The 17,749-nt window shown below is 45.9% G+C and overlaps 1 protein-coding gene across 1 annotated transcript; it reads left to right on the top strand.

Annotated features, from left to right (window-relative positions):
- The first annotated feature begins 6,014 nt into the window (after positions 1 to 6,014).
- mblac2 (metallo-beta-lactamase domain containing 2) lies at positions 6,015 to 17,407 on the top strand. Its single transcript, XM_067982307.1, has 2 exons — positions 6,015 to 6,513; positions 16,845 to 17,407. The coding sequence occupies exons 1-2, from the start codon at positions 6,015 to 6,017 to the stop codon at positions 17,225 to 17,227; spliced, it is 882 nt and encodes a 293-aa protein (XP_067838408.1). The 3' UTR covers positions 17,228 to 17,407.
- The last annotated feature ends 342 nt before the right edge of the window (positions 17,408 to 17,749 follow it).

The raw sequence follows: 17,749 nt of genomic DNA, 5'->3' as shown, positions 1-17,749 counted from the left end.
ATCCAGGCCCGACACTCCCCCAGTGCTAGTACTGAGGGAGTGTTGCATTGTCAGAGGTGCCGTCCTTCGGATGAGACGCTAAACCGAGGCTTGGTGTGCCCTCTCAGGTGGAAGTAAAAGCTCCCACGGCCACTATTGGAAGAAGAGCAGGGAGACAGTAGATTATTTGGTCATTTATCTCATTGGCTGTTTGTGGGATCTTGCTGTGCGCAAATTGGCTGCCATGTTTCCTACATTACAACAATGACTACACTTCAAAAAATAAACTTCATGGGCTGCGAAGCACTTTGGGTCGTCCTGATGTCGTGAAAGGCGCTACAGAAATGCAAATTTGTTTGTTCGTTCGTATTTGCTTCTTTGTCAGAGATTAGATCCAGTGTTCAAGAATATACAACTAAACAGCTTCTTTTTCATGCCCGTACATCTGTAAGTATGAATCAATAGTGAAATTTATTTCTGTTTATTATTGTATCTTTGTCACTATGTTCGTATAGAAACACAGTTCTGTATCACAAGTAATCTCAAACAATAAAGAGCCACCACCTTCATGATTGGCAAATCTTTTCCCAGTTGTTTGCAAACATCTATTATGATGACTTAAATTGTGTCAAGATGTATCACTGTATCACAAGTGCAACGCCATTATGGCAAAAAATGACGTAAAATGACGTGGGGAAGTCATGTCTGACAAATTTGCTTGAGTTCTTTGAGGACATAACGTACAGGGTGGATAAAGGGGAACCAGTGGACGTAGTGTATTTAGACTTCCAGAAGGCATTCGACAAGGTGCCACATAAAAGATTATTGCTCAAGATAAAGAATCACTGGATTGGGGGTAATATTCTGGCATGGGTGGAGGATTGGTTATCTAACAGGAAGCAGAGAGTTGGGATAAATGGTTCATTCCCGGACTGGCAACCAGTGGCCAGTGGTGTTCCGCAGGGGTCGGTGCTGGGTCCCCAACTCTTTACAATCTATATTAACGATTTGGAGGAGGGGACTGAGTGTAACGTATCAAAGTTTGCAGATGATACAAAGATGGGAGGGAAAGTAGAGAGTGAGGAGGACATAAAAAACCTACAAGGGGATATAGACAGGCTGGGTGAGTGGGCAGAGATTTGGCAGATGCAATACAATATTGGAAAATGTGAGGTTATGCACTTTGGCAGGAAAAATCAGAGAGCAAGTTATTATCTTAATGGCGAGAAACTGGAAAGTACTGCAGTACAAAGGGATCTGGGGGTCCTAGTGCAAGAAAGTCAAAAAGTTAGTATGCAGGTGCAGCAGGTGATCAAGAAGGCCAACGGAATGTTGGCTTTTATTGCTAGGGGGATAGAATATAAAAACAGGGAGGTATTGCTGCAGTTATATAAGGTATTGGTGGGACCGCACCTGGAATACTGCATACAGTTTTGGTGTCCATACTTAAGAAAAGACATACTTGCTCTCGAGGCAGTACAAAGAAGGTTCACTCGGTTAATCCCGGGGATGAGGGGGCGGACGTATGAGGAGAGGTTGAGTAGATTGGGACTCTACTCATTGGAGTTCAGAAGAATGAGAGGCGATCTTATTGAAACATATAAGATTGTGAAGGGGCTTGATCGGGTGGATGCGGTGAGGATGTTCCCAAGGATGGGTGAAACTAGAACGAGGGGGCATAATCTTAGAATAAGGGGCTGCTCTTTCAAAACTGAGATGAGGAGAAACTTCTTCACTCAGAGGGTGGTAGGTCTGTGGAATTTGCTGCCCCAGGAAGCTGTGGAAGCTACATCATTAAATAAATTTAAAACAGAAATAGACAGTTTCCTAGAAGTAAAGGGAATTAGGGGTTACGGGGAGCGGGCAGGAAATTGGACATGAATTTAAATTTGAGGTTAGGATCAGATCAGCCATGATCTTATTGAATGGCGGAGCAGGCTCGAGGGGCCGATTGGCCTACTCCTGCTCCTATTTCTTATGTTCTTATGTTCTTATACCCTTCTAGTTCTTCCTTCCCTCAAATGGTTTTCAAAATACTTTTGTATGAAGATTGTGCACCAGGTCCAAAATTCCGCTGCTGGAAGCGACACGGAGCAGGACGTCTGGCTGCCCGTGGCCACCAATATAGATCCATTCTCAAATTACAGAAACAGGGCCGTTTCCATAATCAGGGCGGGTGGCCTGTACCTCTACGGGCGCATCAGACAAGCCCCCTCTGCAGTGCATGTGATACGGCAATTAGCTTTTTCTTGGGCACTTGTGGGTCCTTTACTAAACCCACAGTGGAGGTTATGCCAGCCCTCAGCTGGTGAGAGTTCTTTTGGGCCTTATAGAGGCGTAATGGGCAAAATTCTCCCTGGAAATGGAAGAGGGGTTGAACAGTAAAGTCGCTCACACACTACTCGACTGGAATTTGCAGTTCTGGATATTGGGGTGGAATCCCAGCAAAACTAGGTTCCACCCCAATTTCCTTCCCCCCTCCGCCCCCCCAGCAGGTGATGTGCCTCCTATCCACCCACTCTGGCCCCCGCAGTTTCAGGACCTTAGTATCAAAATGGGCCCAAAGTCGGCAGAGCAATGACTCCATGCGTCAGTCCGTGCCAGCTTGAGGCTCGAGCTGAATTTAGCTTTGGATGGGGGGGCCTCAAACGTTCTGCTGGGCCCACAAAAATAAAAACTGAAAATTTCATGGGCCTTTTTTGAGTGGCTTCCAGTAGTCCCTTTAAGGATGCATGATGCAAACTCCACCCATTCGTACCTGAATTTCACTTTTGAGTTCTTACAACCAGCATAGGACCCCAATTTACATACTTAAAGAACACAACCCCTGTTTCAGGTGGGTACCCTTGACGACTAAAAGTCGCCCAAGCTGATATGGTGTCCAGTGCAGTTCCGGCGCGGCAGAGCACAACATGAAATCAGGTAATATTCCCCTCATTTTTACCAGCACCTCCATATTTCCAAGTTACATCTACCCACAACCTTGAAACTATCCTTGTGTTTCAAAATTAAAATTTCATGTTGTTCACAGGATGTGCTAAATATTTTGACAACATTTAAATATTCTATTTATTAACTTTTGAAAATGTCAGGGACAATGCAAGTAAAATTATATTAGCCAGTAGGCTTATTAGAATTTGTAAGACTGCATTTAAAATACATACATATTTAAAAATCTGAACATATCGAAGAATCTCAAAATGTTTCTCTGTATCTAATCTTCCTATCTTGTTGGAGGGAAGTATACAGTGGTGTCCCCTGGGGGTCGGTATTAAGACCACAACTCTTTTGGTATATATTAATAACCTGGACTTGAGAATAGGAGGCATAATTTCAAAGTTTGCAGATGACACAAAACTTGGAAACGTAGTATACAGTGAGGAGGATAGTAGCAGACTTCAGGGGGACATAAACAGACTGGTGAAATGTGCAGACACATGGCAGATGAAATTTGTATGTGCACCCCCAGGGAGACATGGGGGTGCACATACATAAATCCTAGAAGATGGCAGGACAAGTTGATAAGGCTGTTAAAAAATTATATAGGATCGTTGGCTTTATAAATAGAGACGTAGAGTACAAAAGCAAGGAAGTTATGCTAAACCTTTATAAAACACTGGTTAGGCTTCAGTTGGAGTATTGTGTCCAATTCTGGGCACCAGATTTTAGGAAGGATGTCAAGGCTTTGGAGAGGGTGCAGGTAATTTTTTCTCATATTCATTCTTGGGATATGGTCGTCGCTAGCAAGACAATATTTATTGCCCATCCCTAGTTGCCCTTGAGAAAGTGATGGTGGGCCTTCGTCTAGAACTGCTACAGTCTGTGTGGTGAAGGTTCTCCTACAGTGCTGTTAGGTAGGGAGTACCAGGATTTGACCGAGTGATGATGAAGGAACGGCGGTGATATGTGTCCAAGCCAGGATGATGTGTGACTTGAAGGGGAACTTGGACACGATGGTGTTCCCATGTGCCTGCTACCCTTGTCCTTCTAGGTGATAAAGGTCACAGGTTTGGGAAGTGCTGTAGAAACGGCCTTGGTGAGTTGCTGCAGTGCATCCTGTACAAAGTACACACTGCAGCCACAGTGTGCCGGTGGTCGAGGGAGTGGATATTTCAGGTGAGGTGGATGGGCTGTCAATCAAGCAGACTGCTTTATCCTGGTTTGTGTTGAGTTTCTTGAGTGTTGTTGGAGCTGCACCCACCGAGTCAGGTGGAAAGTATTCCATCACACTCCTGACTTGTGCCTTGTAGATAGTGGAAAGGCTTTGAGGAGTTAGGGGGTGAGCCACTCACTGCAGAATACCCAGACTCTGACCTGCTCTTGTTGCCACGACATTTATATGGCTGGTCCAGTTGAGTTTCTGGTTAATGGTGACCCCCAGGATGTTGATGGTGGGGGATTCGGCGATGGTAATGCCGTTGAATGTCAAGGGGAGGTGGTTAGACTCTCTCTTGTTGGAGATGGTCATTGCCTGGCACTTGTCTGGCGCAAATGTTACTTGCCACTTATGAGCCCAAGCCTGGATGTTGTCCAGGTCTTGCTGCATGCGGGCTCGGACTGCTTCATTATTTGAGGGGTTGCGAATGGAACTGAACACTGTGCAGTCATCAGCGAACATCCCCATTTCTGACCTTATGATGGAGGGAAGGTCATTGATGAAGCAGCTGAAGATGGTTGGGCCTAGAACACTGCCTTGAGGAACTCCTGCAGCAATGTCCTGGGGCTGAGATGATTGGCCTCCAACAACCACTACCATCTTCCTTTGTGCTAGGTATGACTCCAGCCACTGGAGAGTTTTCCCCCTGATTCCCATTGATTTCAATTTTACTCGGGCTCCTTGGTGCCACACTTGGTCAAAGGCTGCCTTGATGTCAAGGGCAGTCACTCTCACCTCACCTCTGGAATTCAGCTCTTTTGTCTGTATTCTTCTGTGCTGATTCTATAATTATATACTTTCTCTCTAAAATTTTGCCACCCAATTCGAATGTTTCTTACATATGTTCACTGATCTGTTACGCATTTCCATTTTCAAAAAAAATTCCAAACCCTAGTAATTTATTTGTTACAAATTAACTGGAAACGAATTGACAATATTCCAACCTGCCCTGAGGAACGACAATCCTGCTCAACAACACAACAATGCCATTGGGGATCTGGGGTGGAGAGTGTTGCACGGAGCAGTCCCCACGATCAGGCGTTTAAGCCATTTCACGGACTCCCAGGCCGCCTGCAATTTCTGTGGCTTGAATGAGTCTGAGTTTCATTTAGTCACAGGGTGTGGGAGGCTATGGTCCCTGTTCCACTATTTAGGGCGGCTGCTCCTCAAGTCCTGGCTGCACTTCAGTCCCACGCTACTGATCTTTGGCCACCCGGTGAGGAGGGGGCGGGCAAGTCGGGGAACGTCCTCTTGGGCCTGTCCAAGGTGGCTATCCACAGGTCCAGGTTAGACGCAGTCCGTGGGGACGGTCGATCCGACTGTCTGCCTCTCTTCCACGGCATTCTCCGCGCCAGGGTGGCCCTGGAGAGGGAGCACGGGGTGTCTGCTGGTACACTTGAGGCTTTCCGCCACCGGTGGGCACCGCAGGGACTGGAGTGCATCCTGGATCGTTATAATAAAATGATTATTTGACACATATTTTGTTGTGTTTTGATTTGCTGCGCATAAAACACACCCCAACACCCCCCTCCCTCCCCGACCTTATAAAAGGGGGGCCTAATCCACACAAAAAAACGAGATAAACCTCACTTATAAAAGGGGGGCCTAAAACACACAAAAAAAAGTCAACCTGCTTACACATCCATACTAGAGCAAAGTGAAGAAGAAAAAAAGAACAGAGAACAACAACAACTTCACTCCCCTGCCCAATCCTAAAAAAACACACAATGCCGCTCTCAGCGTCACGTGTTTGGGAGAGAGCCCGCCCCCTTACGGCTGTGATTGGATGCGCCCATTGCAGGCGGGTAAAGGCGGACAGTGCCAATTGGTTGAGCAGGCTGTCAGTCAGCAGCGGTGGTTGTTCTGTGGAAGGCGGAGGATGTGGTCGGGGTCGGGGTCGGGTTTGGGATCGGGATCAGGAACATTGGGTTCGGGGGCGCGTTTGGAGCTCGATTATTATTGGGACTGGTTCTGGCGGCAGGAGGTGGCGGACGGGTTATTCCTGATCCGCGAGCGCTTCTTCGAGTCAGGGCACCGCGCCAACATTTGGCTGTTGCAGGGCTCGCTGCGAGACCTGGTGATCGACGCCGGCCTCGGCCTGAGGAGCCTCCCGAGCTACCTGCGCATCACCGGCCTCATCGGCAATAAGCCGGTTCTGGCGGTCGCCACTCACATCCACTTCAATCACTCGGGCGGATTGCGCCACTTCGAAAGAGTGGCCGTGCATAGGGCCGAGGCTGGCGCGTTCGTGCAGGGAGACAACTTTGAAGCAGCGACTTGGCTGTCTCAGCGTGAGGTTATAAGGTCCCCTCGGCCGGGCTGGAAAGCAGACAATTACAGAGTGAACGCTTTGCAACCTGCCCGGATACTAGACGATGGTAAATGTTTGACCATTACAACTGTGTGCCCATCACTGATCGTGATAGCATAGCGACGACTTGAATTTATGTATTTAACTGAACAGGAACCGTGGCCAGACTCCCTTGTCCTGCTGCTACTCCGTGGGTGATAACCTGATTTGTCATACTGAGCCGTAATATAGACTAGGGAGATTCCAGATTGTTATCCCCAGTTCGTCCTGAAATGGTGGATTTCAGTCTACAATTGACCACAGTGTTCATGGTGTAAGGAGTTTAAAAAAAAAACAACCCAGAGTGTTTGCTCCTCATTGCTGCCCAGTGACTGCTGGAAAGTGTGTGCATGTTGGTACTGGGTAAGGACAGGGTCGGATTCAGATGTAGTGATGTCTGTGATAAAATGGCATGTTCTGTCCAAAGCGCACACATGAATGACCACTTGGGGATACTGTTGGTGACTGTGGAATAATACCGTTGTGTGACTGGGTTCCTTAGGTAAATCTTGTCTGATAACGCTCCAATGAAGCACATTGGGAATGTTTTACTACGTTAAAGGTATCATAGTTGGTACAGTGCACGGGGAGGCCCACCGTGCCTGTGCCAGCTCTTTTGAAAGGGCTATCCAATTAGTCCCATTCCCCTGCTCTTTCCCCATAACCCTGTAAATTTTTTCTCTTCAAGTATCTATCCAATTCCCTTTTGAAAGTTACTATTGAATCTACTTCCACCACCCTTTCAGGCAGTGCATTCCAGATCATTATATAAATGCAAGTTGTGAGGGGAGAAAAACTTGAACCAATGGCCATGTTCTTTAATGCTGGAATGTGTTTCATGCAAGGGAATTTAGTGGCAGGTGTTCTTTGATTCTATTCCCCACCCTTTTCAAGATATTTGGAGGTAAACCTTTCTTTTCAGTGGTGGTCAGTTTCAGGAATGTGTACTCTCAGCATAGGCTACTGACATCTGTCCTCCCATCTACAAGTAAGGAATGGGTAGGTGATTCTCTCTTAGCCATACCATCAGGGGTGATCAAAGGAAAGACAGCTTATCACAGAAAAAGAGGTAAAACCAGAGGGTCAGTTATCTGGGGTAGCTCTTTCATTAGTTGGTTGCAAAGCACCATTGGGAGTATGTTTCTTTCTTACCTCAGTTACAGCTGGGGTAATTACACTCTGAAGAGCAATATGTAGATATATATTACTTTGGAGGAGGGGGGAGGAACACAACAAGAACAAGTTGCATTTATATAGTGCTATTAACATAGAAAAATGTCCCAAGGCACTTCACAGAAGCATAATCAGACAAACAATGAACGCCAACCAAAGGAGGAGATATTAAGAGGGGTGACCATAAGCTTGGTCAAGGAGGTGAATTTTAATGAAGGTCAAAGGAAAAAAGGGAGGTGGAGGGATTTAGCGTGAGAATTTTAGGGTGTGGGATACAGACGGCTGATGGCCAATGGTGGGGCAAAGTGGGCAATTTACAAAAGGCCAGGGTCAGAGGAACGGAGGGGAGAATTGTAGAGCTGGAGGAAGTTACAGAGATAGGGAGGGCGAGGCCATGAAGGCATTTAAATACCAGGATGAGAATTTTAAATTGGAGGTATTGGGGACAGAGAGCCGGTGTAAGCCAGCAAGGACAGGAGTGATGGTTGAGCAGGACGTGGTGTGGAATTGGGAATGGGCAGTAGAGTTTTGTATGAGTTGAAATTTGTGGAGGATGGGAGACTGACCAGGAGGGCATTTAAATAACTGAGTCTGGAGGTGACAGAGGCGTGAACGAAGCTTTCATCGGCAGATCGGCAGGGGCAGAGGTGGCCATTTATAGAAGTGGAAGTAGGTGTTCTTTGTGGTCGATAATGGGGTCAGAAGCTCAACTGTTAGTCAAATCGGAGGCCAAGATGCAAACAATCTGCTTCAGCCTGAGAATGGCCGGGGAGGAAAATGGATTTGGTGGCATAGGTATGGAGTTTGTGGCTGGGGCTGGAGATGATGGTTTTAGACTTCTCATTGTTTAAATGGAGGTAATTGCGGCTCTTCCAAGACTGGATATTGGACAAGCAGTCTGATAATACGGGCAAAGGGGTCGAGAGAGAGAGAGAGGTGGAGCGGGATGTCGTCCGCATACATGCAGAAGCTGAACCCATGCCTATGGATGATGTCGCCAAGGGGAAGCATGTACATGTGGAAGAGGAGGGGGCTGAAGACAGACCCTTGGGGGACTTTGGAGGTAATGGTGTGGGGGTGGGAAGAGAAGCATTGATGTAGATGCTCTGGCTGTGGTTGGATAGGTAAGAGTGGAACCAAGCAAGAGCAATCTCATTGAGCTGAAGGAAAAGAATTGGGAGGAGGATGTTGTGGTTGGTCATGTCAAAAGCTGCTGAGAGGTCAAGGAGGGATAATGCACCATGGTCACGGAGGATGTCATTTGTGACTTTGGTTAGGACCGTCGAGAATGCTGCAGCAGGGCATAAACCTGATTAGAGAGATTCAAACATGGAATTGTGGATAAGATGGGCACGGATTTGGGAGACGACAACATGTTCACAATCTTTGGAGAGGAAAGCTGTTGTTTCCAAGGGTAGAGGAGTCGAAGGTGGTTTGTTTTGAGGAAGAGGGTGATGATGATGGTTTTGAAAAGGAGGGGGAACCATTTACAATGTCTGCTAGTACAGGAGCCAGGAAAGGAAGTTTGGTGGTCAGAGTTTAGTGGGGATGGGGTCAAGGGAGCAGGAGATGGGTCTCATTGACAAGGTGTGCTTGGAGAGGGCATGAACGGAGACAAGAGGTAACGAGATAAAGACTCGGGTTCAGGGTTGGGTGGAGAAAATCTATGGATTGGTGGATAAAGGGAAAGGGGGGAAGGAGAAAGAAAGGAAACAAAGAAAGACTTGCACTTATATAGTGCCTTTTACGACCTCAGGATGCCCTAAAGAGCTTTGCAGTCAATTAAATATTCCTGAAGTGTAGTCACTATTGTAATGTCGGAAATGTGGCAGCCAATTTGCGCACATCAGTGTCCCACAAACAGCAATGTGATAATGACCAGATAATCTGTTTTTAAGCATTGATTGAGGGATAAATATTGGCCAGAACTTCCCCGCTCCTCTTTGAAATAGTGTCATGGGATCTTTTATGTTCACCTTGAGAGGGCAGACGGGGCCTCGATTTAACCTCTCATCCAAAAGGCAGCATCTCCGACAGTGCAGCATTTTTTCAGTACTGCACTGGAGTGTCAGCTTAGATTGGTACACAGCAAGGTCCCACAGGCAGCAATTTGATAATGACCAGATAATTTTTTTTAGTGATGTTGAGGAACAGAGGCAACTGAATGGATCGTCTCAATCTTAATGATAATAGAAGTCTATGAGCTCCTTGCACTTGTTGGAGGGGAATGGGTGAGGTAAAGAGATGGTTGGAATCGGAGAAAAGAGGCCAGGGGTTATCTTTGCTTTCCAGGATAATCCTGGCGTTGAGGGCAATTTTGGCAGAGGAGATTGAGGCTTGATGGTGCTTGATTCCTCAGTTATGAGGAAACTCTACAGTAACTGGGGCTGTTTTCATTATAGAGTAGGGAAGGTTGAGATATAATCGAGACATTCAAAATTAGGAAAGGCTTTGATAAAGTAAGTGGAGAAAAGTTATTCCTAATGGTTAGTGAGTTGTTAACTAGATCGTCACCAAAAAAACTGAGATAGGTCAGCAGATTTCTTTTTGTGCAGAGACTTATTAGGGCACTTGAAGCCAAATGCATAATAGTTATTAAAAGGGAAGTAGATAAATCTTCAAAATAGAAACATTTAAAAGGATGTGGGGAAAGAGCACAGGAATGGGATTAAGTGGATACCTCTTTTGGCTAGCCGGTATAGGCATTATGGCAGGATGACGTCCTTCTGTGCTGTACGTTTTTATGCTCCCTGCTGTGGGGGGAAATGTAAATCGCAATCCTACTTTTCCACAATTTTGATTGAAATTTACATACTTTTGGGACATCCAGTTCTGTGGAATTTTATACCCTAGCACTAGGCTTCTTTGCAGGGACTTGCATGATAAAGAAAGGAAGCTTTCTGCTCTAACCTCCACTTATTTTGGTAGGAAGAATAGGGAGAGGCAATATAAGTTAAATGATACAATTTTAAAGGGATAACAGGAACACAGAGATCTGGGGATGTATGTACACAAATCTTTGAAGGTGGCAGGACAAGTTGAGAGGGCTGTTTTTTTAAAAAAAGATTACAGGATCCGTGGCTTTATAAACAGATGCATAGGGCATGATTTTAGCTTGGAGGCGGGAAGTCAGTGGATCGGTAAATAATCACATGGGGAACCCAGAAGTAATTTGAGCGCGTCGGATTGTGCGATCGCACCTCAATTGAAGGCACTTCATTTTACTTCTGGGTTTCGCGTCTCTAAGCTGCACAGCAGATGTACTGCGCATCCGCATGACGTGATTTAAAGCCCACTATTAAAGGGCCAATGCAAAAATTGATTTTGAAGGAGAAAGGAAAAAGCGAAATGGAAGGACATAGAGGAAAGGCAGCGCCCAGGTTCTCAGATGCCTCTCTTGAGATATTACTCACTGCTGTGAGAAGCAGGAGGGAGTTGTTATACCCAGGTGATAGGAAGAAACCTGCTTCTGCCACCAAGAAGGCGTGGCTGAAGGTGGCAGAATACGTCAACAGCAGGAGCATGGTGCCCAAGTCTTTGCTGCAGTGCAGGAAGCATTTTATTGACCTAACCAGGTCAGGAAAAGTGAGTGCATTTGCTGATTCACCCACATCCTGTGTTGCGCAACCCCCCCCCCCATTCTTTGTTGGCAGGCCTAGTCCATCACATCACTCCACACACTCAATTAAGTTTCAGCATCAACCATCCTTCACTTTCTACGTACTTCCTCAGCTCCCCATTTACGTACCCACCACTGCCACTCACCCCAGACTTGATGCATTTTGATGTAGCATCTGATTGTCACCCTTTGATGCATCTGTTTAATTGTCAGCCTCACCCAAAGTAATGCATTCATAGGGTGAAAGCGTCACTTGTAGTCACTCACAGGTCAGTTTTTCCCCTTGTAAGAGAAGAGAGTGCAAAACGCAAGGGAGATGATCACAACTGAAAGTGGTCCCACCACATATAGTGGAGCTGACAGATGTGGAGGAGGAGGCTATGGAAATAAGTGGGACAGTTGTATGCCTAGTCATCGGAGATGGAGAGATGGGGACCTGCAGGTGGCTGGTGACAGAATTTTAACGTCTTTCATACACATGACGAATTGATTTTGTCAATGAGTGAACTGTGCCAGAACTCAGTATGGTCATTGGAAAGATTGTCACTTTTCAGATGAATAATTCATATAGCTTCCTGTTGCCTTCCAAGGCACTCACGACTTCAAGAACAATCAGGGGAAATGGATGACATCGATTCCTCAGAGGAGCTCATTACTTCTGAGGGTGCACTGTCACAGAACATAGAGCAATGCACCAGCGCAGATATTCACACTTAGGTTGATCCTGTTAGACAGATAAGAACATAAGAAATAGGAGCAGGAGTACTCCATACGGCCCCTTGAGCCTGCTCCGCCATTCACTAAGATCATGGCTGATCTTCTACCTCAACTCCACTTTCCCACCCTATCCCCATATCCCTTGATTTCCTTAGTGTCGAAAAATCTATTGATTTCAGTTTTGAATATACTCAACGACTGAGCATCCACAGCCCTCTGGGGTAGAGAATTCCAAAGATTCACAATCCTCTGAAGAAATTTTTGCTCACCTCAGTCCTAAATAGCCGACCCCTTATCCTGAGACTGACACCTAGTTCTAGTCTCTCCTGCTAGGGGAAACAGCCTCTCAGCATCTGCCCTGTCAAGCCCTCTAAGAATTTTATATGTTTTAATGAGATCACACCTCATTCTAAACGCCAGAGAATATAGGCCCATTCTACTCAATCTCTCCTCGTAGGACAACCCTCTGATCCCAGGAATCAATCTAGTGAACCTTCATTGCACCCCCTCTAAGGCAAGTATATCTTTCCTTTGATAAGGAGACCAAAACTGTACACAGTACTCCAGATGTGGTCTCACAAGAGCCCTATATAATTGCAGCAAGACTTCCTTACTCTTATACACCAATCCCCTTGCAATAAAGGCTAACACCATTTGCTTTACTAATTGCTTGCTGTACCTGCATGTTAACTATCTGATTTGTGTACAAGGACATCCAAATCCCTCTGAATACCAACATTTCTTAGTCTCTCACCTTTTAAAAAATATTCTGCATTTCTATTCTTCTGACCAAAGTGGATGATTTCACATTTACCCACATTATGCTCCATCTGCTATATCTCTATGCCCAATCACTTAACCTGACTATATCCCTTTGTGGCCTGTTTGAATCCTTCTCACAGCTTACTTCAGTTGGGTTGTCACCTGGTGATTCACCACTCACAAATGTGCATGAGCAGACGCTGGTGGAAGGGACAGCTGTGGAGAGTCTGCGTCGGAGGGTGCACTCGTCTCTGATCTCTGCTCAACTGGAAACAGATGCTGAACCTCGCGGGCCATCGTTGAGAAGGGGAATGATTGAGGTACAGCTGCACCTTTGCGAGGTACTGGAAAATGTGCCATGCACATTCTCCACAATAGGGAGAGGATGGAGGAGTCCAACCCCATTGCTATTGGATTGTTGTCGCAGGTAATTGCAAGAATGTCTGCAATGGAGAGAGTGGCAGCCTCCATTGAGCTTCAAACATGGCTCTCAAATGAGTGTATGCAGGCCATGATAACGGCTGTGCAGACTCTGGATGCCAACATGTCTGCCACCTTAAACAGGATGACAGATACCTTTGACGTTACAAGGCAGCACATCTGTTCACTAACCTGCTGTCCAGCAGAGTGATGGAAGTGATGTTGCGCTGGTCCAGGAGAGGGATGATGGCTAAAGGGGACATGGAAGTAGGGACTCAACTCAAAGCACTCCCACGTCTAACCTGTTTCCCTCCCAACCCCCCACCCCCCCCAAACCAATATCTGCAAAGCTGCCTCCTCTCACGATGGCTGAGTCTGCCCCTGTACAGGTGCAGGTAGAGCAGTCTTTGGCGGTGCCCTCAAGGGCTCCAAAACCCAGAGAGCGCAGGCCAACAGCATCTCAGCAGTCAGCAGTCAGGACAGGTATCCGAGCAGCCTTCCACAGGGGATGCACCACGTAGAAGCGGCAGAAAGCGAAAGGTTAGCAATTGTAGTTCACCAAGGGTATTTGACAATGTCATGTGGTTCATTTATATATTTTTTTTGTTATGCCACATTAAATTTAATCATTATTACCACTACCACGTCTTGGCTGTTATTGCGCCCCGTGTGTGAAATCACCCTTTCATTTGCTTCATCATGAATGCTAAGATATGACGACATCCATTAGGTGCATGCGTGGTTGAAGGAATTTTCTGCAAAGGGAGGGAGGTGGAGCTGGCGGTGGTTGTTCTAGGCGGCCTGAGTATGTCAAATTCATTACATTGCACATCTCATCATGAGAACCTGTTAGATATGAGGGCAGCAACGTGCGCGGCTATTCTGGCGATGGGTTCCACATCTTCAATTTCCTCCTCCTCGTGATCTTCGTCCTCCTCATCCTCTTCCTCTTCTTCAATGTTGGTGCCAGCAGAGGATGTTTGATGAGCGTATTCTATGATTCGACCTCCTCCACCTGTAACCCTCTCTGCTGCACTATGTTGTGCAGGATGCAGTACATGATGATTATGCTGGACAGCCTTGCTGAAGGGCTCCTCCAGACCTATCCACGCACCTGAAGCACATCTTCAACACGCCTATGGCTTGGCCAGTGATAGATCTGGCGGTGATGTGGCTCTGGTTGTACTGCTGCTCTGCGGGGTTTCACATAGGTGTCATGAGCCACGTCTGCAGGGGGCATCCCTTGTCTCCAAGGAGCCCGCCCTTGAGTCTATCTCCTGTCTGGAATGGTGGACTTGCGCAAAATGAAGGAATCATGACAGCTGCCAGGGAATTTGGCGCACACCTGCAGAAATCTCTTCTGGTAGTCACACACCAGTTGTGTATTGATGGAGTGATAGCCCTTTCAGTTCATGAACACTCCTGGCTCATGTGGAGGTCCTCGGATTGCTACATGTGTGCAATCAATTGTGCCCTGTACCCGTGAAAAGCCAGTCAGAGTTGAAGCCCACTGCCTTCTCAGTCTGGCTAATGTCGCGGGGGAAGTCCACATAATTGGACGACCTGGCAAACAAACCATCCATCACCTGTCATGTACACTTACATGCAGGCGACTGAGAAACCTTGGAGATGTCATCGATGGCACCCTGGAAGGATCTGGAGGCGAAGAAATTGAGGGCAGTTGTGACATTGCCACCAGGTCCAGCTGGAAGCTGCTCTTCCTGAAGGATGTGGAGATGCCGGTGATGGACTGGGGTTGACAATTGTAAACAATTTTACAACACCAAGTTATAGTCCAGCAATTTTATTTTAAATTCACAAGCTTTCGGAGGCTTCCTCCTTCCTCAGGTGAACGTTTGTTGGAAATCTGCAGCTTCCTGAAGGAGGCTGCAGATGTCTGCGACCACCTGTCGACTCAATCTCAGCCTGTGTAGGCACTGCACCTTGTGCAGGAAGCTCAGTCTCTGCCTGTATACCCTCTCACGTGGGTAGTGCCTCCTACGACGCCCGCCCCTCCATTGGTCCCCTCTGCTCTTCTCCAGGTCGTTGTTGCGCACCTCTGTCTTGTGCACCTGCAGAATCCAGAACTGCATGCCATGTCTGCCCTGGATGGTGATGTGCCTCCTCCTCAGATGTACTGTGGAATAAATCCATTGCACCGCCCATCCTGGTCTTGTCATTTTGAGGGGCTCCAAAATGCTGGTAAATTTGTGTGAACACAAGAATTCTCAGTCTCAACAAAGAAATCTCAGTCTAAACACAAAGAATACCCAGCCAAATGTTTCAGAGAGCTGAGTGCCTAGTTGCAATTACTCACCTTTTATTGAGATGTGTTAAGGGGGCAAAATGAACTTCGGCTGCATCTTGCCTCTGTTTCAATGGTGTGTTTCAGAAGCCATGGGAGACATGTTCAGGAGAAGTTTAATCTGCTTATGTTGCAGAATCCACAAAAAGTTAAGTACCTCAAGTGTTTTAAGTGGCTACATTACCCTTTTAGCTATCGGCCCGCTGGCTTTAAGTGGGGAGGGGACTTCCAGGTTTCTGTTGCGCTCGCATCCTAACACGCCTGGGTTAAACCCGGAAGTGGATGCGTTGGAGCTGAGATGTGGTCCCGCTGAAGAGAACAACTATTTTTAACTACCCATCTGCCCCCAGCCCACCTGTTCTTAGGGGTTAAAATTACCCCCATAGAGTACAAAAGCAAGGAAGTTATGCTAAACTTTTATAAATCACTGGTTAGGCCCCAGTTGGAGTATTGTGTCCAATTCTGGGCACCATACTTTAAGAAGGATATCAAGGCTTTAAACAGGGTGCAGTGGATTTACTAGAACGGTACCAGGGATGCGGGACTTCAGTTAAGTGGAGAGACCAGAGAAGCTGGGGTTGTTTTCCTTAGAGCAGCGAACGTTATGGGGAAATTTAATAGAGGTATTCAAAATCATGAAGAGTTTTGATGGAATAAATAAGGAACAACTGTATGCAGTGGCAGAAGGATTGATCACCAGATTTAAGGTGATTGGCAAAAGGACCAGAGGCAACGAGGAAAACTTTTTAGTGTTGCAAGTGGTTGTGATCTGGAATGCACTGCCTGAAAGGATGGTGGAAGCAGATTCAATAGTAACTTTCAAAAGGAATTTGAATAAATACTTGAAGGGAAAAACATTGCAGGGATATGGGGAACGAGCAGGGGAGTGAGACTAATTCAATAGCTCTTTCAAAGAGCTGGCACAGGCATGATGGGCCGAATGGCCTCCTGTGCCACATCATTCTGTGATTCAAAGCAGTATTGCAGCCCAAGGAGTAGATCTTGACTCTGTGCGATGGTGTAAAATGGGCAATAGTGAGTCGGGAGAGATGTAAAACGGGCTGCTGATTCACTACCACCCGTTTTACACAATCGCACAGTCAAGATCAATCTCAAGACTGAACAGAATTCTACATTATGCTCACCAGTTTCAACAGTAGTAAGGCAATTCACAAAGATATTGGGCAAAGAATTGTGTATAGATAGCAAAATTAGAGATGCTTTTATTAATGGAAATAACTTCTGATTACAGTTACCCCTTGCATTTGTTGACGAGTTCAAATATTTACATTATAAATTAAATGTAAGTGGCAAGCCTGCTAATTCCAAGAGAGATTTGAGACTTTTATGCTTTTCATATTAGGTGACATTATTAATCTTGGAGACCGTCAGCTCACTGTTCTACACATGCCTGGTCACTCCAGAGGTAGCATCTGCCTTCACGACCGGGAGAACCGCATTCTCTTTAGTGGAGATGTAGTACACAATGGATCCATGATTGACTGGCTCCCTTATAGCAACATCAATGACTACATCCAAACTTGCAAACGTCTAATGAGCCTAGTGGACAATGGCCTTGTGAAAGATGTGCTGCCGGGTCATCTTGACCCCTTTGATGCTGAAAGACTTTACAATCTGGCTTCGAGTTACATTGCTAATGCTGGCGTGTGTCACAAAATTTCATCGTGTGCAATGAGATGCATTGCAAACATAGCCCTTTGGGTAAAGAATATTAGCAGACGATGAGTGGATCAATAAGATGGGTGATACAAAGTTTAACACTGTTTAAGCTTACAGGTTTCTTTTAAATAAGATTGATGTGATAGGAAGGAGTGTATTTGTAAATCAAATGATGTTCTTGTTCTTAGAGGGTTAATGTTAATACTTGATAATTGGAGGAAGCAGTTTTGTAACCATCTATGCTTCTGTAGGAGTAATGTCATGAAACAAAAATTCCACAAAACAATAATTTGGTAAAGTACATTGTGATTATACTGTAGTTACAAAAGAATAGAAATTAAAGTGGATTTTACACATAAGCTTATATGACAAAATTCATACTGTAGATCAATTTTGCATTTTATGACGTGCTGTCAGGAAAATTAGATTATCGTAACAACCATTCTTCACTGCCATCCCTTTTTTTTTTCTCTGGGCTGTTTAATTTTAGAACATTAATTTTAATTTTAGGTTGATGTAACATTTAGTTCCTTGCTAGGAACCCAATTTAAGTGTGGCATCTCTGCATTTGCAGATAAGTGAACGTAA

Source organism: Heptranchias perlo, chromosome 4 (genome assembly GCF_035084215.1).
Source record: "Heptranchias perlo isolate sHepPer1 chromosome 4, sHepPer1.hap1, whole genome shotgun sequence".
In the NCBI taxonomy this organism is placed as follows: domain Eukaryota; kingdom Metazoa; phylum Chordata; class Chondrichthyes; order Hexanchiformes; family Hexanchidae; genus Heptranchias; species Heptranchias perlo.
This window is presented reverse-complemented; position numbering and strand designations above follow the sequence as displayed.